General features: G+C 45.4%; 1 protein-coding gene and 1 long non-coding RNA gene across 2 annotated transcripts; one reads left to right on the top strand and one right to left on the bottom strand.

Annotated features, from left to right (window-relative positions):
* Positions 1–500: 500 nt before the first annotated feature.
* Positions 501–27,164, bottom strand: lonp2 (lon peptidase 2, peroxisomal). Its single transcript, XM_046352353.1, has 15 exons — positions 26,815–27,164; positions 24,366–24,618; positions 23,761–23,892; positions 23,459–23,581; positions 22,605–22,768; positions 19,993–20,087; positions 19,205–19,463; positions 16,901–17,042; positions 13,892–14,042; positions 13,511–13,637; positions 8,977–9,125; positions 7,268–7,401; positions 5,562–5,769; positions 5,250–5,440; positions 501–1,595 (listed from the first exon to the last, which is right to left on the bottom strand). Exons 1-15 carry the CDS (start codon positions 27,045–27,047, stop codon positions 1,365–1,367), a joined length of 2,592 nt encoding a protein of 863 aa, XP_046208309.1. The 5' UTR covers positions 27,048–27,164; the 3' UTR covers positions 501–1,364.
* On the top strand, positions 14,366–20,226 carry LOC124037552. The gene is made up of 3 exons (XR_006839210.1): positions 14,366–14,424; positions 16,530–16,661; positions 19,200–20,226. It is a non-coding gene; the product is annotated as an uncharacterized LOC124037552 (long non-coding RNA).
* Positions 27,165–27,524: the final 360 nt, after the last annotated feature.

The raw sequence follows: 27,524 nt of genomic DNA, 5'->3' as shown, positions 1-27,524 counted from the left end.
TCAGCTGTCTGTCCCGTCTCCCTGTAGCCTGTCTTATGCGTCTCACAGTACAGACATTGCAATTTATTGCCCTGGCCACATCTGCAGTCCTCATGCCTCCTCCCATCTTTCTTTTTGTGTATTTCAGAATCAGTAGAAAGGCCTCTTGGTGTCCTAAGTTTTCATAACTGTGACCTTAATTGCCTACCGTCTGTAAGCCTCTCGTGATGGCGTCATAGTGTTAACGTACAATAGTGTTAATATTTACAGGATGCTACTATTGTCTGTAGTTGGTTTCTAGTCATATTTTAGTAGCTTTCTCCCATTGGGCCCAAAGGAAGGCATATAGCCTAGATGCTGGAAGCAGCAGGCATGCTGTGGTGGAGCTTGTCTTGGCTCATCATCGTTGTAGAATGATGATCCACACCCTGCTGTTGCTAAGACGGCTGCATCGCGCTCTGCTGATTCTCAACCACATTCAACAGAGTACTTTCAGTACATCACACACGCAAATTATGCAATTTAATATTTGTATTGAAATTCTTTATTTTCATTATGCAACTGTTACAGAGCTATTTAGTGAGACTGTATCCCTTAGGGTATGACATAGTACTGCATCTTAACAGTATAGCTACTGTGCAATCACGCTCATCCTGTATCTACACATAAAATCATGTGTAAAGCCATACCAGCAGAATTATCTGGATATTGAGCAGACCTCTGATGCTGATGCCAATTATGAAGTCTCTGTAAACCTCATTCATTCAGTCATGTTAAATCTGAGGGACATGAACAGCATGGTCAAGGTCACCGGTCTTGTTATTTTTTAAATGTTCGTAGCCAGAGCTTTTACAGCAGAGCAACTGGAACAACTAGTACTGTTACAATCCACATAAGCCCCACACTGTGGATTCTTCAGCCAGTTCCCAGAACAACCCAGTATGCAGCAGAGACAATAGAACTTAGTGATTGATGGTCCTAACTCGGTCTGAACTCCACCAGGATCAGACCAGTCAGGTCATAAATGTGGAATGTCAGATCCAGAAACGCAACAGGTGTTACAAGAGAGGGCACTACATTTCAACCTGTCCGCTTTGTGTGAACTTAAGGAAAGTGTTGAAGTAGATAAAGAACATGTTTGCATCACAGAAGCCTCCTTACTAACAGATCAGTAACACCCACACCCTCTTTGATAACGGCCTGTTTATGCATCCACCACAAAGATAATGTGGTCAGTGTGTTTCTGCCTCATACAAATTAATATATGGAAGTGACAATGTACTATGAGCTTTCCATATCCACCAGGAAGATGAATGGGAGTTCCTGTATGTTAGTCAGAGTGTGACATAGACCGTCTCTGAGTGGTAATATTACAGGGACCCGTCTCACAGTTTGCTGACAATGTGTGGTAGAGTGAGAGGGTTGGACATTCCGGGGAACCCCCCATCGAAGGCTGCGTTCAGGACCTCGTCCAGGTTGCTGGCTGTTACAAAGTCCAGCTCCTTCCGGACGTTAGCTGGGATCTCCTCCAGGTCCTTCTCATTGCGCTTTGGGATGATGACACGCTTCACCCCGGCCCTGTGAGCTGCCAGGACCTTGTCCTTGATCCCTCCCACCTGCAGACAGAATCAGGGCTGGCACAATTACCGTATAACTGACGATTATGGATGAAGACAGTTATGAAAATCAAATAACCTTGGGGGTTTTTGGGGACAAACTGCTGGCCGGGCATTCGTGCGGTTGAGTCAGTTTCTGAGATAACGCAATGAAACTTTGTTGCCCCTTGCCGAAACAAGTAAGGTGTTGTAGCAAACAATTAATAGAATGGGCTTGGAACCTCTAACCCTGGCAATTTGACTGGTAAACTCGCAATGTCTTAAAATATTTAGATGCACTATTGTAAAGTGGTTGTTCCACTGGATGTCATAAGGTGAATGCACCAATTTGTAAGTCGCTCTGGATAAGAGCGTCTGCTAAATGACTTAAATGTAAATGTAAATGTCTTCCTGGTATTGTGATGCAATCATTTCCATGGTAAAGTAGAATGCTCATTCAAATGATAACTATAGGGGTGAACGACTCCAGGATTTTGAGTCGTCGTCTTTGGCTGCGCACCACATTATTGCAGAGTCCTACTAGGAACACAAATGTTGTATTCTAAAGAGGACTGGCATGAGCATGCTGCTGCCCATTTGCTTATCAACTTATAAAAGGCCTATTTTGTTTGAATATAGAAGATGTGTAGGAAGTAGATTATTTCAGAGATAATTCAGCTGTGTGCAGCCTTGACAGATTCCCATGGGATGATATGGGGCACTCTCCACGCTGATAAGCCTATTCTTTGATGTGTTGTATGCCCCTAGTCGGACGGGACTAGTATTGATAGAGACGTTGGTCATGTAATTATTATGAAAGCATGTGTTATTCCAGAGGACAATTCACACAGGATTCATTTTTTGTTCATTATTTTAAAAATATATATATATTCAATTGACTTATGACTGAAGCCGAGGTTTGTATTCTAGCAGTGAAGACATGTCAACGTCATGTCTAAACGATAATAGGCTACACTGATAAGTCATGTATAGGTCTCCCCATCATATTTACACTGAAGTGTGATCATAATCCTTATTTTAGCAATCCATGGTAGATTTCCCTCCTAATAAAAATGCCCCAGATTCTGCTGATTTGAGCTAGTGGACAGTATTTGCATGAGAAAGTGAACTTGCCATTTCCAAAAAGTTTAGCTCAGTGGGGAATCGGGGATGCTCTGCTTTGGATCTATTGACTAACTAGGACATCAACAACCAGGGTTTCATTAAATAAGCTATAGGCACAATACCTTTCATCGCCCATTTAGGTTTAATTAAACTGACGTTTTGGCGATGTTCAACTTCAATTCACTGGCACAATTTAGAATAGTTTTGCCCTAGGCCAACTCATTGATGTACAGTCGTGAACAAAAGTTTTGAGAATGACACAAATATTCATTTTCACTGCTGCCCCAGTGTCTTTAGATATTTTTGTCAGATGTTACTATGGAACACTGAAGTGTAATTTAAAAATATAGATTTTATTGACAATTACATGAAGTTGATGCAAAGAGTCAATATTTGCAGTGTTGACCCTTCTTTTTCAAGACCTCTGCAATCCGCCCTGGCATGCTGTCAATTAACTTCTGGGCCACATCCTGACTGATGGCAGCCCATTCTTGCATAATCAATGCTTGAAGTTTGTCAGAATATGTGGGTTTTTGTTTGTCCACCCGCCTCTTGAGGATTGACCACAAGTTCTCAATGGGATTAAGGTCTGGGAAGTTTCCTGGCCATTCCTGACCTAAAATATTGATTTTTTTGTTCCCTGAGCCACTTAGTTATCACTTTTGCCTTATGGCAAGGTGCTCCATCATGCTGGAAAAGGCATTGTTCGTCACCAAACTGTTCCTGGATGGTTGGGAGAAGTTTCTCTTGGAGGATGTGTTCTTAGGAAAAATTGTGAGTGAGCCCACTCCCTTGGCTGAGAAGCAACACCACCCATGAATGGTCTCAAGATGCTTTACTGTTGGCATGACACAGGACTGAGGGTAGCGCTCACCTTGTCTTCTTCGGACAAGCTTTTTCCGGATGCCCCAAACAATCGGAAAGGGGATTCCGAGAAAATGACTTTACCCCAGTCCTCAGCAGTCCAATCCCTGTACCTTTTGCAGAATATCAGTCTGTCCCTGATGTTTTTCCTGGAGAGAAGTGGCTTCTTTGCTGCCCTTCTTGACACCAGGACATCCTGCAAAAGTCTTCGCCTCACTGTGCGTGCAGATGCACTCACACCTGCCTGCTGCCATTCCTGAGCAAGCTCTGTACTAATGGTGCCCCGAATCCGCAGCTGAATCAACTTTAGGAGACGGTCCTGGAGCTTGCTGGACTTTCTTGGGTGCCCTGAAGCCTTCTTCACAACAATTGAACCGCTCTCCTTGAAGTTCTTGATGATCCGATAAATGGTTGATTTAGGTGCAATCTTACTGGCAGCAATATCCTTGCCTGTGAAGCCCTTTTTGTGCAAAGCAATGATGACGGCATGTGTTCCCTTGCAGGCAACCATGGTTGACAGAGAAAGAACAATGATTCCAAGCACCACCCTCCTTTTGAAGCTTCCAGTCTGTTATTCGAACTCAATCAGCATGTCATTGTGATCTCCAGCCTTGTCCTTGTCAACACGCACAGCCGTGTTAACGAGAGAATCACTGACATGATGTCCGCTGGTCCTTTTGTGGCAGGGCTGAAATGCAGTGGAAATGTTTTTGGGGGATTCAGTTCATTTGCATGGCAAAGAGGGACTATGCAATTAATTGCAATTCATCTGACCACTCTTCATAACATTCTGGAGTATATGCAAATTTGCCATCATACAAACTTGGGCAGCAGACTTTGAAAATGTATATTTGTGTCATTCTCAAAACTTTTGGCCACGACTGTAAACTATACTTGAATAAGCTTTTGGTGAATTAGAGGTATTTCAAGACAAAACATTGCGAGATACAGATTATCAAGACATAGCCTATGCGCACGGTTCTGACTGTTTGCCTGCCCCTCTTGCTGGCTCGCCTGCTCTTTCTCTTCACTATGAATGATGCCTGTGTGTGTGTTCAGTCTCCGGTCTGTTGCATGTTTGTAGCTTAGCCTACTCATTGATAGCCCCTACTTTAGTAAATATGCAAGAAATTGTGAGATACACCTACACAGTACTGCGAGATACAGCTTTAGATTACCGATGCATAGCTCTGACTGCCTGGTGGCCGACCTGCCTACCTATGTCTGGCTGTGCCCTTCCCCTCGCTCTCCTTCGCTAGCTCGCCCTTTCTTTGCTGTGAAAGATGCGAGTTTGTGTTCTCTGAAGTAGCCTACGGAAACTAGCCTAATCAGTCTCCTCCGTTATAATCATACTGAATCTTAGGGGTCGATTCCACTACGCATGACACCCAGAAATTGGAGTTGACAGGCAAGCAATCTATTATTTTGTAGTAGACAACCCACCACTAGTTAACTGCTCATGCAATGGAATGTATTTTGTAATGTCAGTTGAGTTGAATCAACAAATCACGGCACATATTGATGGGTACACTTCCTGCTTTGTTCATATGGGTACACTCGCAATGGCCGCCAGTCCACCCATTATGCCGTCATTGACTTGAATGGGGACGCCCATTCTTTTCATTCTATTTCTACTGCAGCACATGCAGTCCGGAGCGGAGGAAAGGATGTGTAGTTGTGTCTCACCGGCAGCACCAGGCCTCTCAGAGTGATCTCTCCAGTCATGGCCACATCGGACCGTACCAGGCGCCCACTGAACAGCGAGGCCAGGACCGTTACCATGGTGACTCCAGCCGATGGGCCGTCCTTTGTGACTGCTCCTGCTGGGAAGTGCAGATGGATGTCTGTCCCCTCAAGAGGATCTGAACCACCGACCACTACATCAGACAGACAGACAGACACACAGTCCTTCAGCCGTCATTGTGTATTGCTTTGATATGGATGTAAATGAGTAGCAAAGCTAAGGCAAAATGCATTTTGTTGTGTGTCTTCACTCACGATTGGTCAGCTGGTAGGTCTTGGCATTGCTGCGCAGCCAGCTCATGGCCAGGTGGGCAGATTCCTTCATAACGTCACCCAGTTGTCCAGTCAGGGTCAGCTGGCCCTCACCCTCCATGCGGCTGGCCTCCACAAACATGATCTCCCCTCCCAGGGGGGTCCAGGCCAGGCCGACGGCCACGCCCGGCAGTGTCAGACGCTCCGACACCTGGACACGACCAGGGAGAGGAACACAATCATCTACACTGAGTGTACAAAACAGGAACACCTGCTCTTTCCATGCCCTAGACTGACCAGGTGAATCCAGGTAAAAACTATGATCCCTTATTGAGTTCACCTGTTAAATCCACTTCAAATCAGTGAAATGATAAAAGGAAGGAGGACAGATTAAAGAAGTTTTTTTTTTTGAGTGTGTCATGAACTGCAATGCTGCTGAATTTTTCACACAACAGTTTCCCATGTGTATCAAGAATGGTCCACCACTCAAAGGACATCCAGCCAACTTGATACAACTGTGGGAAGCATTGGAGCCAACATGGGCCAGCATCCCTGTGGAACGCTTTCGACACCTTGTAGAATCCATGCCGCAACAAATTTAGGTTGTTCTAAGGGCAAAGGGGAGTGCAACTCAATATTAGGAAGGTGTTGTTAATGTTTTGTACACTCAGTATATACAGACACCTAGGTACTGGATCTGTAGTCATCTACACATCACTGCTATATTAGTCAATAACACTGAGGTGAGAGTAAGAGTATGGGGTTTACTATGTTTTAAAACTAGTTGTAGTCCTCAGTATCCTATGCTCAGTGAGGACTAGAAGAATGCTGTGGTCTGCCTTCCCTCCAAATAACCCTCCTTCTGCTCTCCCTGCTGTACACACAACACAGGCACATTCCAGTCCCCCTGTGAGAGCTCGAGAGCCCCTCACCCCAACCCCCTCTCTTCCCCTCCGCCCCCAAATCCCATGGGTATGAATGGAATGCTAAGCTACATTAGTAACATAAGTGTGTACTTTCTGCAGCACAGCTACACTGCTTTAAGCCTGCAGCAACAGCATCCTAATCACAAGTTGGCACATTTAGGTGCATCTATAGTACACTAGAGTACTGTTTTAAAGTTGCACCCTTCAAGTCTGCAAACTAGTACGGTTAGAAGTGCATGTTTATAGTTGTCTCTCACTCGCTCAAGAGGACCAATGTTATGGGTACATAAGAACACTTTGGCTTTAATTGTGCATGACAAGGCTTTTCTATACATGTGCTTCCCACAGTAGAGAATCATCCTGCTGTATTTGCTGCAATCTGCAATGTCATCATTCTCTCTCCAGTGCATCAGTCTTCTCAGAGCAGTGTGTTGGGCCAGACAGTGCCAACCCCTACCCTCTCTCACCTCCATCTCAAAGACAGTGCATCAGTCTTCTCAGAGCAGTGTGTTGGGCCAGACAGTGCCAACCCCTACCCTCTCTCACCTCCATCTCAAAGACAGTGCATCAGTCTTCTCAGAGCAGTGTGTTGGGCCAGACAGTGCCAACCCCTACCCTCTCTCACCTCCATCTCAAAGACAGTGCATCAGTCTTCTCAGAGCAGTGTGTTGGGCCAGACAGTGCCAACCCCTACCCTCTCTCACCTCCATCTCAAAGACAGTGCATCAGTCTTCTCAGAGCAGTGTGTTGGGCCAGACAGTGCCAACCCCTACCCTCTCTCACCTCCATCTCAAAGACGTGCGGCCCCAGGATGTCTTTCAACGCGATGTGGTCCATGACGATGGGCATATCTGGGGGCGCTGCCATGTCTGCCGACACCCCGTCAGGCTCCTCTGCCCTCCTCCCTCGCTTCCCATCTGACACACACACACACACACACAGAGAGAGAGGTCAGAGAGAATGAGAACATAGAAAGCAGGTGAGCAAATTATAGAGATTAATATAAATATTAGCAACAGCAAAAGTTAATTTGAGAGGTTGGAGCAGGATGTAAAACAACAAGGTGTGTGTGTGTGTGTGTGTGTGTGTGTGTGTGTGTGTGTGTGTGTGTGTGTGTGTGTGTGTGTGTGTGTGTGTGTGTGTGTGTGTGTGTGTGTGTGTGTGTGTGTGTGTGTGTGTGTGTGTGTGTGTGTGTGTGTGTGTGTGTGTGCACATAGTGCATGTCTGAGTGGTTGTTCTTGTACACAACACAGCTTCCCCAGACCTCTTATTATGCACATGCTGATCACTGGTCATGTGACCTGACTACCAATGCAAAGTGGATGAGGAGCATGGTGTTCCACTCAACAGAGCTAGTCCATTCAGTGGCAACACTACACTGCAGCACAACACTATTTTACAAACACTTAATGGATAGTTAAAGAGGGGGGATAACTGAGGGCAGTCTTTATGGACTGACATATCTATGTAGTGAGTGAATGTGTAATATAAATCAGCTCTGACAGTCCCTCTTTGAGCTGTCTAGTGCCATGAAAGACAAAACAAAGCGAGGGATGAAACGAAGGATACAACCAGGGGAGAGAGGTGGGCAAAGGAACAACAGCCGTGCTCCTAACTGGTCATGTGACAGCTGTCATGAGCCGCCAGTCATGGAGCAGCTGGTAGAGAAAAGAAAGACACAGCACGCACACACTCCTCCTCACAACTCTTTGTTCGGTCTGCCAATAATGTCACCGTTACCTGGCAACAGACAGCCATTTACACAAAGAGCAGAGGAAGAGTGTCATTCTCTCTTTTCATCTGCTGCTGTTTTGCAGTGGGAGTGGTTACACAGAAGCGAGGGGGCGGGGGGGGCAGTCCAAATCTGTTTCAATAGGGCAACAGAGCCATAAAACCCCTCTGTTCTGCCCCCCCCCTCTCTCTCAGCTCAGGCCGTGTTAACTGCCAGTGTGATTTCTCCTGTTACACAAGAGCTGCTGCACAGAGACACTGGGGGAGGGAAGGCAGGGGGCATGTGGTCGTGAGGCCGTCTGTTAGCAGGATTATCCCCCCCCCATACCCTTCAGAAGGGGGATGACGTGTGTGTGTGTACTGTGTGTGAGCATGCGTGCCTTTATGTTTGAGAGGGCATTGTGCATTGGTCAGCAGATTTGTAGTCAGGGACTGCACAACCAACCGGCGGTGTGAATGTGTGTGAGGTGACGGTGCTCACTGGAGGGAAGGAGGGAGCACCTGGTAGTGTACATAGTATGATATAGCCATGTCTGTTCCTAACAACTCAATTAGCTCCAGCCTCCAGGGGCAGATATTGTGATTTCACAGCTTGTCTGTGGGGAGTGCTAGTCTGTATACAGCAGGCCACTGAGGCACTGCTGAGACCAGCTCACCACTGCAGTATGTTTGAGGGCAGGGACTGATACTGTAGCTGTGCCAGTCAGTCAGTCCTCCCTCCTGCCCCACAGAGAGTGGTTTTCCCCTGCTGGTTTTTCTACCTCCGTGCTCAGCTCCCTGGGGGGCACTCTCAGCAGGCGCGGCCTCTGATTTGGTAACATTGTGACCCTCTGCGACCTTCACTGCCACTGCTCGACATATCGCACCGATCTTCCTCTCCAGGGACCGGACACCGGCCTCACGAGTGTACCTGCGTGTGCGCACACACACACACACACACACACACACACACACACACACACACACACACACACACACACACACACACACACACACACACACACACACACACACACACACACACACACACACACACACACACACACACACACACACACACACAGTTCCGCTATCATCAACCATGATGGTTAAAATGACAGTGTGACTGTTTGAGACATCACAATCTCCCCCCTGGCCATGCTGTTAGGTGCTGGCCCCATCTGCAGCATGCGCTGATGTCCACAACACTGAGGATCTATCATGGTCCTACTGTACTCTATATCATCTACTGCATCTTTATGTAATACATGTATCACTAGCCACTTTGTTTACATACTCATCTCATATGTATATACTGTACTCTATATCATCAACTGCATCTTTATGTAATACATGTATCACTAGCCACTTTGTTTACATACTCATCTCATATGTATATACTGTACTCTATATCATCTACTGCATCTTTATGTAATACATGTATCACTAACCACTTTGTTTACATACTCATCTCATATGTATATACTGTACTCTATATCATCTACTGCATCTTTATGTGATACATGTATCACTAGCCACTTTGTTTACATACTCATCTCATATGTATATACTGTACTCTATCATCTACTGCATCTTTATGTAATACATGTATCACTAGCCACTTTGTTTACATACTCATCTCATATGTATATACTGTACTCTATCATCTACTGCATCTTTATGTAACACATGTATCACTAGCCACTTTAACTATGCCACTTTGTTTACATACTCATCTCATATTTATATACTGTACTCTATATATCATCTACTGCATCTTTATGTAACACATGTATCACTAGCCACTTTAACTATGCCACTTTGTTTACATGCTCATCTCATATGTATATACTGCACTCAATACCATCTACTGTATCTTGCCTATGCCGCTCTGTACCATCACTCATTCATATATCTTTATGTACATATTCTTTATCTCCTTACACTTGTGTCTATAAGGTAGTAGTTTTGGAATTGTTAGCTAGATTACTTGTTGGTTATTACTGCATTGTCGGAACTAGAAGCACAAGCATTTCGCTACACTCACATTAACATCTAACCATGTGTATGTGACAAATACAATTTGATTTGAATTTGATTTGGTCCAAACACACCAACACAGTCGTAAAGAGGGCACGACAACGCCTCTTCCCCCTCAGGAGACTGAAAATATTTGGCATGGGCCCTCAGATTCTCAAAAGGTTCCACAGCTGCACCATTGAGAGCATCTTGACTGGCTGCATCAAGATACGCTACAGAGGGTAATGCGTACGGCCCAGTACATCACTGGGGTCGAACTCCCTGCCATCCAGGACCTCAATACCAGGCGGTGTCAGAGAAACGCCCTAAAAATGGTCACACTCCAGCCACCCAAGTCATAGACTGTTCTCTGCCACCGCACAGCAAAATGTTAGTGTAGCGCTAAGTCTAGGACCAAAAGGCTCCTGAACAGCTTCTACCCCCAAACCATAAGACTGCTAAATACACTGAACAAAAATATAAAATGCAACATGTAAAGTGTTGGTCCCATGTTTCATGAGCTGAAATAAAATAACCCAGAAATGTTTCATACATACATACATACAAAAAGCTTATTTCTCTCAGATTTTGTGCACAAATTTGTTTACATCCCTGTTAGGGAGAATTTCTCAAGGCATATCAAGAAGCTGATTAAACAGCATGATCATTACACAGGTGCACCTTGTTCTGGGGACAATAAAATGCCACTACAATGTGCAGGTTTGTCACACAACACAATGCCACAGATATTTCAGGTTGAGGGAGCATGGGATTGACATGCTGACTGCACGAATGCCCATCAGAGCTGTTGCCAGATAATTTGTTCATTTCTCTACCATAAGCCACCTTCAACATCTTTTTAAAGAATTTGGCAGTACGTCCAACTGGCCTCACAACCGCAGACCACATGTAACCACGCCAGCCCAGGACCTCTACATCCAGCTTCTTCACCTGCAGGATCGTCTGAAACCAGCCACCCGGGCAGCTGATGAAACCAAAGAATTTCTGCACAAACTGTCAGAAACCATCTCAGGGAAGCTCATCTGTGTGCTCATCAGCCTCACCAGGGTCATGACCTGACTGCAGTTAGGCGACATACTGTGGGCAAAGGCTAACCTTTGATGGCCACTGGCACGCTGGAGAAGCGTGCTCTTCCCTGGTTTGAATCCCGGTTTCAACTTTACCGGGCAGAAGGCAGGACAGTGTGTATGGCGTCGTGTGGGCGAGCAGTTTGCTGATGTCAACCTGGTGATCAGAGTGCCCCATGGTGACAGTGGAGTTATGGTATGGCTATAAGCTATGGACAATGAACACAATTGCATTTTATCGATGGCAATTTGAATGCACAGAGATACCGTGATGAGATCCTGAGCCACATTGTTGTGCCATTCATCTGCCGCTGTCATCTCATGTTTCATTATGATGAGGCACGGCCCCATGTCGCAAGGATCTGTACACAATTCCTAGAAGCTGAAAAGGTCGCAGTTCTTCCACGGCCTGCATGTCACCCATTGAGCATGTTAGGGATGCTCTGGATCGACGTGTACGACATACTGCGTTTCAGTTCCCGCCAATATCCAACAACTTCACACAGCCATTGAAGAGTGGGACAACATTCCACAATCAACAGCCTGATCAACTCTATGCGAAGGAGATGAGTTGTGCTGCATGAAGCAAATGGTGGTTACACCAGATACTGACTGGTTTTCTGATCCATGCCCCTACCTTTCTTTTTTTAAGGTATCTGTGACCAACAGATGCATATCTGTATTCCTAGTCATGTGAAATCCATAGATAAGGGCCTAATACATTAATTTCCATTGATCAATTTCCTTATATAAACTGTAATTGGTGCATGTTGCGTTTATATTTTTGTTCAGTGCAGTTAACCAAATAGCTACTTGGACTCTCCTTTTGACCACACGCTGCTGCTACTGTCTATTATCTGCCTTGTTGTGTTGGCTTAAATAAAGGTGAAATAAATAAAATTGTCACTTTACCCCTACCTATATGAACATACACTATATATACACAAAAGTATGGACATGTCTTCAAATGAGCGGATTCAGCTATTTCAACCACACCCATTGCTGACAGGTGTATACAATTGAGCACACAGCTATGCAATCTCCATAGACAAACATTAGCAGTAGAATGGCCTTACTGAAGAGCTCAGTGACTTTGAACATGGCACCGTCATAGGATGTCCTCTGTTGCAACACTCACTACCAAGTTCCAAACTGCTTCTGGAAGCAACGTCAGCACAATAACTGTTCGTCGGGAGCTTCATGGAATGGGTTTCCATGGCCGAGCAGCCGCACACAAGTCTAAGATCACCATGCGCAATGCCAAGCGTCGGCTGGAGTGGTGTAAAGCTCGCCGCCATTGGCTCTGGATCAGTGGAAACGTGTTGTCTTGAGTGGTGGATCATGCTTCACCATCTGGATGGACAAATCTGGGTTTGGCGGATGCCAGGAGAACGCTACCTGCCCCAATGCAGTGCCAACTGTAAAGTTTGGTGGAGGACAAATACTGGTCTGGGATGTTTTTCATGGTTCGGGCTAGGCCCCTTAGTTCCAGCGAAGGGAAATCTTAATGCAACAACATACAATGACATTCTACATGATCCTGTGCTTCCAACTTTGTGGCAAGTTTGGGGAAGGCCCTTTCCTGTTTCACCATGACAGAACCCTGACCTCAACCCCATTGGAACGCTCAACATCAGTACCCGCCCTCACTAATGCTTGTGGCTGAATGGAAGCAAGTCCCCGCAGCAATGTTCCAACATCTAGTGGAAAGCCTTCCCAGAAGAGTGGAGGCTGTTATAGCAGCAATGTTCCAACATCTAGTGGAAAGCCTTCCCAGAAGAGTGGAGGCTGTTATCGAAGCAAAGGAGGGACCAACTTAATGACCATGATTTTGGAATGAGACATTCGACGAGCAGGCGTCCATATACTTTTGGTCATGTTGTGTATCTACCTCAATTTCCTCGTACACCTGCATAACGACCCGGTACTGGTACCCCATGTAATACAGCAAAGTTACCATTGCTCATTTGTAATTTTCTATACAAAAAAAGCATTTCACTGTTTATCTACACCTGTTGTTCACAAAGCATGTGACAATACAAATGTACCCGTGGGTGCCCTCTGCGACCCGTCTTAACCTGTCTGGCTCTGGTAATCTCCCCCTTCTGTCCTGCTAGAACGATAGTCACTCCCCTCCTCTCTCTGACCTGCCACACTTCTAGCGTGTGTAAAGCACCCTCGGTGTGTGTGTGAGTCTTTGTGTTCGTACTTGCTAATGATGTCCTGGGTGGTGTCCTGAGGTATCTGGAGCTGTTGGGGCGTGAGTCCATGCTGTTCTAGCTGATGGGGAATCAGGTGACGATGAGCTATCTCCACCTTCTCCTCCTGAGTGTACCCTGAGAGGACATCAGATACAGAGAATGTAATAAACACCTCTTCCTGACAGGCCATTACCATATTTATCCAGGCTAACACCACATCAATCTCGGAGGGGAACTGCCCACTGTGTCTTGGGGCTACACCATGATGTGTGCTATTAATGTGTTAATAACCAGTTACATTGATTCTACATAAATCAATGGCCAAGACAGGTACTCAATGTCCCTTCAGTTGACCCCTGTGCCCAACAAGATGACCCTTGACCTCTGACCTTGCACCTGGAGGACCTCCATCCTGTCCAACAGGGCCGGAGGGATGGTGGCCGTGGAGTTGGCTGTAGCGATGAACAGGACCTGGGAGAGGTCGAAGGCCACGTTGAGGTAGTGGTCTGTGAAGCTGTGATTCTGCTCTGGGTCCAGGACCTGGTGGGAGTCAGGCGGACACAGAAGAGACTCAGTATTAGGAGCACAGCTAACACTCAGCAACAGGAATACATATTTCATTATACTCAACTGGTTAGCGACCATTACTAATGAGCTGCATGTCTACCAGCTGCAGATGTAGAAACATTTACACTGTGTGTGTCTGTGAATTGTTGGTTCAGACTTCACACTGCCAGAGGCAATAAACAAATCATTCTGCTTTGCTTCCTCCCCCACATCCCTTCTCCTCCTCCCTGCTCTGCCTCTCTCTATCCCTCTGGGCACCCAAGCAGAGAGAGAGGAAGAAAAATAGAGAGAGGGAGAGGGAAAGGGGTAGTAAGAAGGTGGAATGTTGAATGCAGCAGAACAGTGGACCTGATGGGTAATTCTGTGACTGAGCCTGAAGTTTTGGTTTGGCTGTGATGTGTTCTGCAAACACTGGCTCCCACAAAGCAGGACTACATTGCTGCGCTGCGCAGGATTACATTACCGTGCAGGCGCAGGACTACCTTACCGCGCAGGACTACATTACCGCGCAGGACTACATTACAGCGCGGGACTACATTACCACACAGGACTACCTTACTGCGCATGTCTACATTACCACGCATGTCTACATTACCATGCAGGCGCAGGACTACCTTACTGCGCAGGACTACCTTACTGCGCAGGACTACCTTACCGCGCAGGACTACCTTACCACCCTGGACTACATTACCGCGCATGTCTACATTACCGTGCAGGCGCAGGACTAACTTACTGCGCAGGACTACATTACCGCGCAGGACTACATTACCGCGCATGTCTACCTTACAGCGCGGGACTACCTTACCGCGCATGTCTACATTACCGCGCATGTCTACATTACCGCGCATGTCTACCTTACAGCGCGGGACTACCTTACCGCGCATGTCTACATTACAGCGCATGTCTACATTACCGCGCATGTCTACATTACCGCGCATGTCTACATTACCATGCAGGCGCAGGACTACCTTACTGCGCAGGACTACCTTACTGCGCAGGACTACCTTACCACGCAGGACTACATTACCGCGCAGGACTACATTACAGCGCAGGAATACATTACTGCGCATGTCTACATTACCGCGCATGTCTACATTACCGTGCAGGCGCAGGACTAACTTACTGCGCAGGACTACATTACCGCGCAGGACTACATTACCACGCATGTCTACCTTACAGCGCGGGACTACCTTACCGCGCATGTCTACATTACCGCGCATGTCTACATTACCGCGCATGTCTACCTTACAGCGCGGGACTACCTTACCGCGCATGTCTACATTACAGCGCATGTCTACATTACCGCGCATGTCTACATTACCACGCATGTCTACATTACCATGCAGGCGCAGGACTACCTTACTGTGCAGGACTACATTACCACACAGGACTACATTACCACACAGGACTACATTACCACACAGGACTACATTACCACACAGGACTACATTACCACACAGGACTACATTACCACGCCAGTAGATAAAAGGATTCAAGCAAACAAAGGGACAGAGGGAGCATGTGGAAGCATGCAAGATGGCTTTTGAACTAGGAGTGTGTGAAAGTGTGTGTAACAGAGAGAGACAGTGTGTGTGGCATGTCTGAGTAGTGCGCACCATTCCTACTTGGGGGTCAAGCTTGGACTTGAGGCTAGTGGGGCTCTTATCTGAGCTACCTGTAATGCATTCCCAGAGATGAATCTTCTCCTGGTATCAGCAAGGCTATCACACTGCTGCAGATAGGTAGGTATCCCGCTCACCTAAACATAGCGACTCACGTCTTCAGGCCATTACACTAATTGAATTTGAGACTCCTCACATACATTCAGTGGTGAGTGAGTAGGAATGGTGAGCACTACTCAGACATGCCACACTCACTGTCTCTCTCTGTTACACACACTTTCACACACTCCTAGTTCAAAAGCCATCTTGCATGCTTCCACATGCTCCCTCTGTCCCTTTGTTTGCTTGAATCCTTTTATCTACTGGCGTGGTAATGTAGTCCTGTGTGGTAATGTAGTCCTGTGTGGTAATGTAGTCCTGTGTGGTAATGTAGTCCTGTGTGGTAATGTAGTCCTGTGTGGTAATGTAGTCCTGTGTGGTAATGTAGTCCTGCGCAGTAAGGTAGTCCTGCGCCTGCATGGTAATGTAGACATGCGTGGTAATGTAGACATGCGCAGTAATGTAGACATGCGCTGTAAGGTAGTCCTGTGTGGTAATGTAGTCCTGTGTGGTAATGTAGTCCTGTGTGGTAATGTAGTCCTGTGTGGTAATGTAATCCTGTGTGGTAATAGAGTGAGTGAGTGAGTGGTGAGTGAGTGAGTGAGTGAGTGAGTGAGTGAGTGAGTGAGTGAGTGAGTGAGTGAGTGAGTGAGTGAGTGTGGACACTACAGTGCTCATTTGTCTCCGTCCATCACTGTGATGGGGATTCTTAATCACTAATCTCCCATTGTGTTTCCAGGAGGTGAAGTGGGACGGTGATGCACCATAGGAGCTGATAACTCCAGCAGGAAGTGGAGCAGGGCCAGGTGAACCAGCAGAGGTCACAGACCTACCTCCAGGGGACTACTGGGTCTTTCTAGAGATCAGACAGGTGTTGACTTCATACATGCAGACTTATTTGATACGACTTGTTTCCACCATCCTCCTCTATATATAATCTAGGTAGAATCTTATCCCTCTCTCTGCCTGGCTGTCTGGATGAGCCTCTGTCCATCTCCCTGTATCACTCAATCCCTCACTCCTTTCCTACCTCTTCCCCTTTGTACTCCATATTGTTTGTATCAGAGACCATGAAGCTGCCCCCTGGTCTGGAGGTCCCAGGTTTCTCACCTCCAACAGGGCAGAGGCAGGGTCTCCCTGCAGACTCTTGCCTAGCTTGTCCACCTCGTCCAGCAGGAAGACAGGGTTGTTGACTCCCACAGTCTTCAGCCCGTTGATGATGCGGCCAGGCATGCTGCCCACGTAGGTCCTCCTGGAGACAGGGAGCGAAAGGGCATCATGTCAGACAGAGAGACCAGTACATAGAGGACAGAAAATGGGGTGCAGAAAGGAAATGAAAGCAAAACAAGACAGGTGTGCAGTGAGATAATGATAGGGACGGAGAGAGAATCAATGGAAGGAGAAAGACTCAAAACAAGGAAGCCAAAACAGGATGCTTAAACAACGTGCTGGACCATGTACATACAAACATCCTTGATCATGTCTCTCTGTTCCTACTCCCAGCCTACAAGCAGCAAATCAAGAGGGAGCAACAAGCACAGATAGTGAGCCATTGGACCGAGGGGGCTGCCTCAACACTGCAGGACTGTTTTGAAAATACTAATTGGAATATTTTCAAAGATTCATCCACCCAGGACTCATCCATCAACATTGTGGAATATACACTACATGGCCAAAAGTACATGACCGCTCGTCGAATATTTCATTCCAAAATCACAGACATTAATATGGAGTTGCTCCCCCATTTGTTGCTATAACACCCTCCACTCTTATAGGAAAGCGTTCCACTAGGTGTTGGAACTTTGTTGTGGGGACTTGCTTCCATTCAGCCACAAGAACATTGGTGAGGTCAGACACTGACATGGGGTGATTAGGCCTGGCTCACAGTCAATGTTCCAATTCATCCCAAAGGTGTTTGATGGGGTTGAGGTCAGGCCTCTGTGCAGGCCAGTCAAGTTCTTCTACACCAATCTCGTCAAACCATTTCTGTACGAAGCTCGCTTTGTGCACAGGGGAAATGTCACGCTGAAACAGGAAAGGGCCTTCCCCAAACTGTTGCCACAAAGTTTGAAGCACAGAATCGTCTAGAATGTCATTGCATGCTGTAGCGTTCGGATTTCCCTTCACTGGAACTAAGGGGCCAAGTCCGAACCATGAAAAACAGCCCCAGAACACTATTCCTCCGCCACCAAACTTCACAGTTGGCACTATGCATTGGGACAGGTAGCGTTCTCCTGGCATCCGCCAAACCCAGATTCGTCCGTGGGACTGCCAGATGATGAAGCATCACAGAGGAAGGGATTTCCACCGCTCCAGAGTCCAATGGCGGCGAGCTTTACACCACTCCAGCCGACGCTTGGCATTGCGCATGGTGATCTTAGGCTTGTATGCGGCTGATTGGCCATGGATACCCATTTCATGAAGCTCCCGACGAACAGCTATTGTGCTGAAGTTGCTTCCAGAGGCAGTTTGGAACTCAGTAGTGAGTGTTGCAACCAAGGACAGACCATTTTTACACATCGACTCTGCACTGGTACTCCTTGAGATTGTTATTAATTGTGTTACTATTTTTATTTGCACATTCTTACTTTAACTCTGCATTGTTGGGAAAGGGCTCCTAAGTAAGGATTTCACAGTCTACACCTCTTGTATTCTCCGTATTTGATTTTAATTTACACAAACACTACACTACAGCACAGCACACAAACATCATGTAAGGTGGAACCAGCATGAACCTCACATCCCGGCCCCACACTTATATGTATACACAAGTGCGCTATGCAACCTGAAACCACATCAAAACACACAACAGGCAGCTTCCTAAACTGCAGTGGTGGGTGGTTTGGTGTGGTGTCACAATTGATGCATGAGACTAGAGACTGGGGGCTATGGATAAACTCAGACTGGCTGAGAGACACAGGAAGGACCTGCTGGCTGAGATGTCATCATCCCGCCGAGTCTCCATAGTGACAGGCGAACCATTTGAACATGAAAGATTACATCATGCTTCCACTCCTAGTTCTCCCTCTCAGGATTACTCACATTGTAGAGGGCTGTATACAAAACATTAGGAACACCTGGTCGTTCCAGGACAGACTGACCAGGTGAAACCTTGTTAAAAATCTATATTTTTACCCCGTTTTCTCCACAATTCCGTGGTATTCAATTGGTAGTTAGTCTCGTTACATCGCTGCAATTCCCGTACGGACTCGGGAGAGGCGAAGGTTGAGAGCCGCGCATCCTCCAAAACACAACCCAACCAAACAGCACTGGACTTACCCTCTCCACTCGCTTAAGTCAGAATATAATATCTATAGGGGTTTCATTTCCTGTGCAGAATACAATTTACAGACACAGCTGCTTGCCTGCCCACCTATTAATCCCCACCTCCGTTCTCTGCCCTCTCCAGTGTACCTGTGCCCGCGGATGTCAGACTGGTCACACACCCCTCCCAGGGCAATGCGGTGGAACTCCCTGCCCAGGGTACGGGCGATGGAGCGCCCCACACTGGTCTTTCCCACCCCAGGCGGCCCCACGAAGCACAGGATGGGCCCCTTGAGGGTGCTCTTCAGCTGCCTCACAGCCAGGTACTCCAGCACTCTCCTCTTCAGCTTCTCCATGGCATAGTGGTCACTGTCCAACAGCACCCGCGCAGCATGGATATCAAGACAGTCTGCAGAGACAATGCGGATCAGGGTTTAATTCCAACACCGTGAATATTGTCAAAGACCTTATCTAATGTCAACCAAGTGATTAAGATAACCATTAATCTAGATTGTAATAACAAGTATTGTTTTATGTGGCTACATGACTAAGCAGACATATGGTATGGACTCCCCTGTGTGGTAATGCTGAATCATCTAAGCAAATGTCCCCAATACTCTCAGTGTCTAATGACTGGCTATAGAGGACAAAGCAACCAGTGACAAAATATGATATTGAGCTCCCTCCAGTGGTAGAAGCCTTTAATTCCATTTTGAACAGAGAGTTCAAAAAAGAGAGCTGTGGCGGACTTCCTCGGGGTACACTTTGGTTTCTACCCCTCGTCCCAAAAAAGTGCCCTATCCCATTACAGAGAGTTTCAAGGTATAACGTGCATATGATGTGCTATGTACATTTCTAAATTCAAAAAAATAAAGTGTAAACGAATAAAGAAATGAACCTGAGATTGTAGTGGTGTCATAGTGGTGTACTGTGCATACCTGTGGTCCTTTTGCTCCAGGGCAATTCCACCATAAGATCCAGGTAGTTTCGGGTGAGAGCGTACTCTGGCATGGACTGGGGCATCTTCTTCAATCTGTGTAGATTATCATACAGAGCCTTCAGAAAGTATTCACATACCATTACTGTTTCCAAATGTTGTTGTGTTACAGCCGGAATATAAAATGTATTACATTTAGATTTTGTGTCACTGGACTACACACCACACCCCATAATGTCAAAGTGGAATTATGTTTTAAGAAATGTTTACAAATGAATAAAAAATGAAAAGCTGATATGTTTTGAGTCAATATGTATTCAACCCCTTTTGTTATGACGAGTCTAAATACATTCAGGGAGGAGTAGAAATGTGCTTAACAAGTGAAATAATAAGTTGATTGCATGGACTCATTGTGTGCATTGATAGTGTTTAACATGATTTTTGAATGACTATACCTCATCTCTGTACCCCACACATACAGATAATGGCAAGGTCCCTCAGTCGAGCAGTACATTCCCGAAAACAGATTCAACCACATATACCAGAAGGGCACCTATTGGTAGACATTGAATATCCCTTTGAGCATGGTGAAGTTATTCATTACGCTTTGGAAGGTGTATCAATACACCCAGTCACTACAAAGACACAGGTGTCCTTCCTAACTCAGTTGCCAGAGAATAATTTCACCACAAGGCCAATGGTGACTTTAAAACAGTTACAGAGTTGAATAGCTGTGATAGGAGAAAACTGAGGAAGGACCAACAACATTGTAGTTACTCCACAATACTAACCTAAATGACAGAGTGAAAACAAGGAAGCCTGTGCAGAATAAAAATATTCCAAAACACGCATCCTGTTCACAATAAGGCACTAAAGTAAAACTGCAAAAAAATGTGGCAAAGAAATGAACTGTCCTGAATACAAAGTGTTATGTTTGGGGCAAATTCAACACAACACATTACTGAGTACCACTCCTCATATTTTCAAGCATGGTGGTGGCTACATCATGTTATGGGTGTGATTGTCATCGGCAAGGACTAGGGAGTTTTTTTTAGGATAAAAATAAACCAAATTCAGCTAAGCACTGGGAAAATCCTAGAGGAAAATCTGGTTCAGTCTGCTTTCCAACAGACACTGAGACAAATGGACCTTTCAGCAGGACAATAAACTAAAACAAATGCCAAATATACACTGGGGTTGGGGACACAAACACACACACACAATGCATAGTCTGGGTAGCCATTTGATTAGCTGTTCAGGAGTGTTATGGCTTGGGGATAAAAGCTGTTGAGAAGCCTTTTTGTCCTAGACTTGCCACTCCGGGACCGCTTGCCATGCGGTAGTAGAGAGAACAGTCTATGACTGGGGTGGGGTCTTTGACAATTTTAGGGCCTTCCTCTAACACCATCTGGTGTAGAGGTCCTTGATGGTAGGAAGCTTGGCCCCAGTGATGTACTGGGCCGTACACACTACCCTCTGTAGTGCCTTGCAGTCGGAGGCTGAGCAGTTGCCGTACCAGGCAGTGATGCAACCAGTCAGGATGCTCTCGATGTTGCAGCTGTAGAATCTTTTGAGGATCTAAGAACCCATGCCAAATCTTTTCAGTCTCCTGAGGAGGAATAGGTTCTGTCATGCCCACTTCACGACTGTCTTGGTGTGTTTGGACCATTCTAGTTTGTTGGTGATGTGGACACCAAGGAACTTGAAGCTCTCAACCTGCTCCACTACAGTCCCGTCGATGAGAATGGGGGAGTGCTCGGTCCTCCTTTTCCTGTAGTCCACAATTATCTCCTTTGTCCTGATCACATTGAGGGAGAGGTTGTTATTCTTGCACCACCCAAGCCAGGTCTCTGACCTCCTCCCTGTAGGCTGTCTCGTCATTGTCAGTGATCAGGCCTACCACTGTTGTGTCATCTGCAAACTTAATGAAGGTGTTGTAGTGCCTGGCCATGCAGTTGTGTACAGGCACGACCAAGATGACATTGAATGTTCCTTGTTACAGTTGATGTTGCCATGTTACAATTGATGTTGCCATGTTACAGCTGACTTAAATATGCTTGAAAATCTATGGCAATAATTGAAAATGGCTATCTGGCAATGACCAACAACCAAGTTGACAGAGCTTGACAAATTCTTTAAAGAATAATGTGCAACTTGTTCTACATTCCAGGTGTGAAAAGCTCTTAGAGAGACTTACCCAGAAAGACTCACAGCTGTAATTGCTGTCAAAGGTGATTCTAACATGTATTGACTTGGGGTTGAATACTTATGCAAATGAGATATTTCTGCATTTCATTTTCAAAAAATGTGCAAACAATTCTAAAAACATGTTTTCACTTTGTCATTATGGTGTATAGTGCAAAGATTCAGGCTTTAACACAACAAAATGTAGAATAAGTCAAGGGGTATGAATACTTTCTGAAGGCACTGTATGTAATCTATATGTATTAGTGTATTATCCCATGGGTTGTGAATTCTTTCTAAAGGCATTGTTTGTGTCAATGCCACTACTATGGAAATATACACACATAATGTACACACACACTGCAAGTGTCCCCAAATAACCAGGAAGACTGAATCCATTGGAATGTAAGGTAAATAAACTGTGGGTACCTTTTGAGCTCTTTGAGGCAGACACGCAAGGCAGGCTCTGGCATATTCGCTCCTTTAACCTTCCTCTCCAGGACAGCTGTGTCATCACCATCCTCATCATCACCCTCTTCATCCAAGGAGAACTGACGACCAGGAAGCACACCGCCTTTACGTACAGCCAGCACCTGAGAGATAGGGGATAGAAGAGTGCCAAGCGTGAGGCATACTGTATAATCGCTGCATTTCAATTCTAAGCAGGCACTGCCTCTGATCTTTTAGCATGCCCACAAGTGTGACACTTTTTCCTAGAAGAAATGCTAACAGTTGAGTAGTCGTGTCATTCAAGCGTCAGCATGCTTCAGTTCGGCTGGCGGCTAGCCGAATAGCCAAACTGAGCGAGTGTGCTTGCATACTCCCTTAAAATACCTTCGCTTGAAAAACAAGACAAAAAGTGACAATAGTACTGTTTGTCCTCTTTGAGAAGCCATAGCCAGTATACACTTCCTCAAACTAGTCATAAGTAATCTAAGACAACATAAAAATGAAAGAGATTTCTTGAGTTTTTGCTGAGATCTTGGTCACACAATTTTACATCTCACTAAGATGTTAGGTGCAGTATTTCTCAATAAAAAAAATGTGCATGAAAACAAGTCATCTCTCGTTGAATGACAACAAAGACTGTTGAAGAATCCCTACAGTTGACCAATCACGGACTAAGACTTTGGCACCAGAACTTCGGCTGGCCTCGAAGTTGTGTGTGCCAGAACAGCCAAAAAAAAAACTTACTGGAGTCCAGAACGAACAAAAACGTTGTCATAATATATGCACAAACTCTTCCGAACTGTTTTGGCTGGGAAGCATGCGAACGCCTTTACCCTTTTGTCATCGTCTAGTCTTGGTTTTCTGGTCTTCTGCAGCAGTTTGAGACCCTCAATCTGTCTGGTCAGCAGGGGAAGAGTCTTCTTAAAACGTTCCTCCAGACTCACTGCATCCAGAACCTGCATGTCCACATACATATCACTGTAAGTGTATAACAGAAAGCAGGAAGAGACGCATATAGCTGATACATTCATGCCCTTCCACAGGGATGTGAATTTAAAAAAAATTGACATTCCTAAAAACGACACGGTACGTGAATGAACAAGCACCTCTCAGACACAGAAACACATTGCTCTACCTGGAGCTTCTCTTTGTTGGAGGTATGAATCATAGAAGCCAGGACATCAGGCAGGGTCTCCCTGGGGAGGCTGTCCAAGAGCCTTCTCAACTTGGCCACCACAGGAACAGACATGTCCAACATGCCTACCAACTAACCCAAACACACAGAGAGGAAAGACAACATAGATATGACAGATATGAAACACGGACAGGGGTGGAGATCAGAAATCAAGGTCTGTGTGGACAACAGGCAGTACATCTGTCTACGTAAACACATACCATGACATACATTACATAGGTGGATAATATTCTGTACATTTACAGAAGCGTAGCCTAGCCTATTACCCACATTGGAGGAATCCTCATTGGCTATGCTAAAAGAACGTAAAGTCATAGCTTCTGGTCCTGTGTGGCTCAGTGAGTGTGGTGCTAACACGAGAGCTGTGGGTTCGAGTCCCGATGGGGTCAAATACTAAAAATACATACATTCACGGTTACTGTAATATTAGTGGCTTTGGATAAAAACATCTGCTAAATGGTATATTATTTTTATATGACACATATACTGTAGATTATATTACTGAACGTCAGGGATGCTGCTCCTGCACTGTCTGTCACACCTACCTGCACAGCGGCCTGGTAGAACCTCTGGGACAGCTCCCCCAGCTCTCCATCTGGCAGGGCTGCCTCAGACATCTCCTCTGGGCTGGTGTACTGCTCCAGCTTATCCAGTTGCTCCACCTCAGCCACGGGGAAGGGCCCCTCCTTCAGCAGTTGGGCCACGCGGAAGCGACACAGGCCTGTGATGAGCAGTGTGTAGTGGGGCTTGGGCCAGTTACTGCCCACTACCTGCACTGCCAGCCCCGCCGTGCCAATACTAATAAGGGAGCGGTAATTACAGAATAGTATGAGGCGAGGAAAAACATAATCGTCCCTCCCAAATCGGGGTGTCAGGGTAGCCTAGTGGTTAGAGCGTTGGACTAGTAATCGGAAGGTTGCAAGTTCAAACCCCCGAGCTGACAAGGTAAAAATCTGTCGTTCTGCCCCTGAACAGGCAGTTAACCCACTGTTCCTAGGCCGTCATTGAAAATAAGAATATGTTCTTAACTGATTTGCCTAGTTAAATAAAGGTAAAAAATATACAAAAAATTAAAAAATAACACCCTACTCCCTATACAGTGCATTACGGAAAAGGGTGCCACTTGAATTGCGGTCTCTGACCATAACATCTACAACACAGCTAGTGTACAGACAGTCAAATCCAAAAGAGTAAGATACAGTGGGGCAAAAAAGTATTTAGTCAGCCACCAATTGTGCAAGTTCTCCCACTTAAAAAGATGAGAGGCCTGTAATTTTCATCATAGGTACACTTCAACTATGAAACTATGAAAAAAATCCAGAAAATCACATTGTAGGATTTTTAATTAATTAATTTGCAAATTATGGTGGAAAATAAGTATTTGGTCAATAACAAAAGTTTCTCAATACTTTGTTATATACCCTTTGTTTGCAATGACAGAGGTCAAACGTTTTCTGTAAGTCTTCACAAGGTTTTCACACATTGTTGCTGGTATTTTGGCCCATTCCTCCATGCAGATTTCCTCTAGAGCAGTGATGTTTTGGGGCTGTTGCTGGGCAACACGGACTTTCAACTCCCTCCAAAGATTTTCTATGGGGTTGAGATCTGGAGACTGGCTAGGCCACTCCAGAACCTTCTTACGAAGCCACTCCTTCATTGCCCGGGTGGTGTGTTTGGGATCATTGTCATGCTGAAAGAGCCAGCCATGTTTCATCTTCAACGCCCTTGATGATGGAAGGAGGTTTTCACTCAAAATCTCACAATACATGGCCCCATTCATTCTTTCCTTTACACGGATCAGTCGTCCTGGTCCCTTTGCAGAAAAACAGCCCCAAAGCATGATGTTTCCACCCCCATGCTTCACAGTAGGTATGGTGTTCTTTGGATGCAACTCAGAATTCTTTGTCCTCCAAACACGACGAGTTGAGTTTTTACCAAAAAGTTATATTTTGGTTTCATCTGACCATATGACATTCTCCCAATCTTCTTCTGGATCATCCAAATGCTCTCTAGCAAACTTCAGATGGGCCTGGACATGTACTGGCTTAAGCAGGGAGACACGTCTGGCACTGCAGGATTTGAGTCCCTGGCGGCGTAGTGTGTTACTGATGGTATGCTTTGTTACTTTGGTCCCAGCTCTCTGCAGGTCATTCACTAGGTCCCCCTGTGTGGTTCTGGGATTTTTACTTATTTTCCACCATAATTTGCAAATTAATTAATTAAAAATACTACAATGTGATTTTCTGGATTTTTTTCCCCTCATTTTGTCTGTTATAGTTTAAGTATACCTATGATGAAAATTACAGGCCTCTCATCTTTTTAAGTGGGAGAACATGCACAATTGGTGGCTGACTAAATACTTTTTTTGCCCCACTGTATGTGACTAATGTTGTGCCAGAGACAATTGTGAATTATCAATATGATTTAACATTGGCATCCTACTTCAGTTGTTGCAGTTATTAAAGCATAGGAGGGACACATATTACTACTGAGTAACCAGTGAACTAACAGCCTGCTAAATGCAAGGTTAAAGTCCATCTGAAGTTCAAACGACCATTCTAGAACAACTTACAGGAGAAAGCATAGGGAAAAAGTTTAAATTCTACTTTCAAAAATGTAAAGCATGATTTAGCTATCAAGTTAGTCCTATTTTTAAGAATCAATTAAAGGAATTCTTAGTAAGAAATCATATAACATCGCTTACTGATAGCACCACCATCGTAAACATTTCGGAACATTCAAACAACATCCAGTGATATAATAGACAGGACATGGCATAGTTTCCATTGAGTGAAGTTCAAGTACACTAGCTAGCTTTTCTCAATGTGACATTTAACTGACAGTGGTTGTTGTACAGCTTGCTAACTTAGTTGCATCATAGCTCCTACTACCGCTTGACTACAACAGGTAGCTGTTAGGCCTGCACTTGGCAGGCACAAAGACATGTTGAGATGTCATGTAAAATAGCATAATTAGCTAACTACTGTTACCTACCTATGCAAAGTGGGGAGATCTTCAGTATCGTGTTCAGGATCTCGGGTGTTGGGGATCACGCCGATGATGGTGCTCTTCAGCGAGGTCCCCTTCAGCAGTCTGTTCTTCACCAGATGCATGTTCCTCGCCGTTTCAACACTGATCCGCATCGTCGAGCCTGGCAAAAGCACCCCTTCATGGGTCAACAGCAGAGGCAGTCGACTTGGGATTTGGATACCGCTGTTGGATGACATTATTTGATGTTTTCCCAGCTCCCGATCTTCAGGTCAATATGAACAAAATGTATAGTACTTCTTTCTCCATCGGGTGACAGACTAGAGCGAATGTCACAACATTGTAAACTACGGCGTGCAGTAGGGGACAAATGCCCTCTGCTGGTCAAATGCATTGACATGTAAGCGCAACGCTCAATTAATTGCCAGTGGAGTTTTCCGATGAGAATGTTCCCAAATTGATACAGTACAATGTTGTTTCTTAAAACCTCTTAAGGATCCGCCCCTTTTTTTTCAATTTTCGCCTAAAATGACATACCCCAATCTAACTGCCTGTAGCTCAGGACCTGAAGCAAGGATACCATTTGAAAGGAAACACTTTGAAGTTTGTGGAAATGTGAAAGGAATGTAGGAGAATATAACACAATAGATCTGGTAAAAGATAATACAAAGAAAAAAAAACTGTTCTTTTGTATTTTTTTGTACCATCTCTGAAAT

The sequence above is a fragment of the Oncorhynchus gorbuscha genome, linkage group LG01 (assembly GCF_021184085.1).
Source record: "Oncorhynchus gorbuscha isolate QuinsamMale2020 ecotype Even-year linkage group LG01, OgorEven_v1.0, whole genome shotgun sequence".
Taxonomy (NCBI): Eukaryota; Metazoa; Chordata; class Actinopteri; order Salmoniformes; family Salmonidae; genus Oncorhynchus; species Oncorhynchus gorbuscha.
The sequence above is the reverse complement of the archived record's forward strand: the minus strand, read 5'-3'. Positions and strand labels throughout refer to the sequence as shown.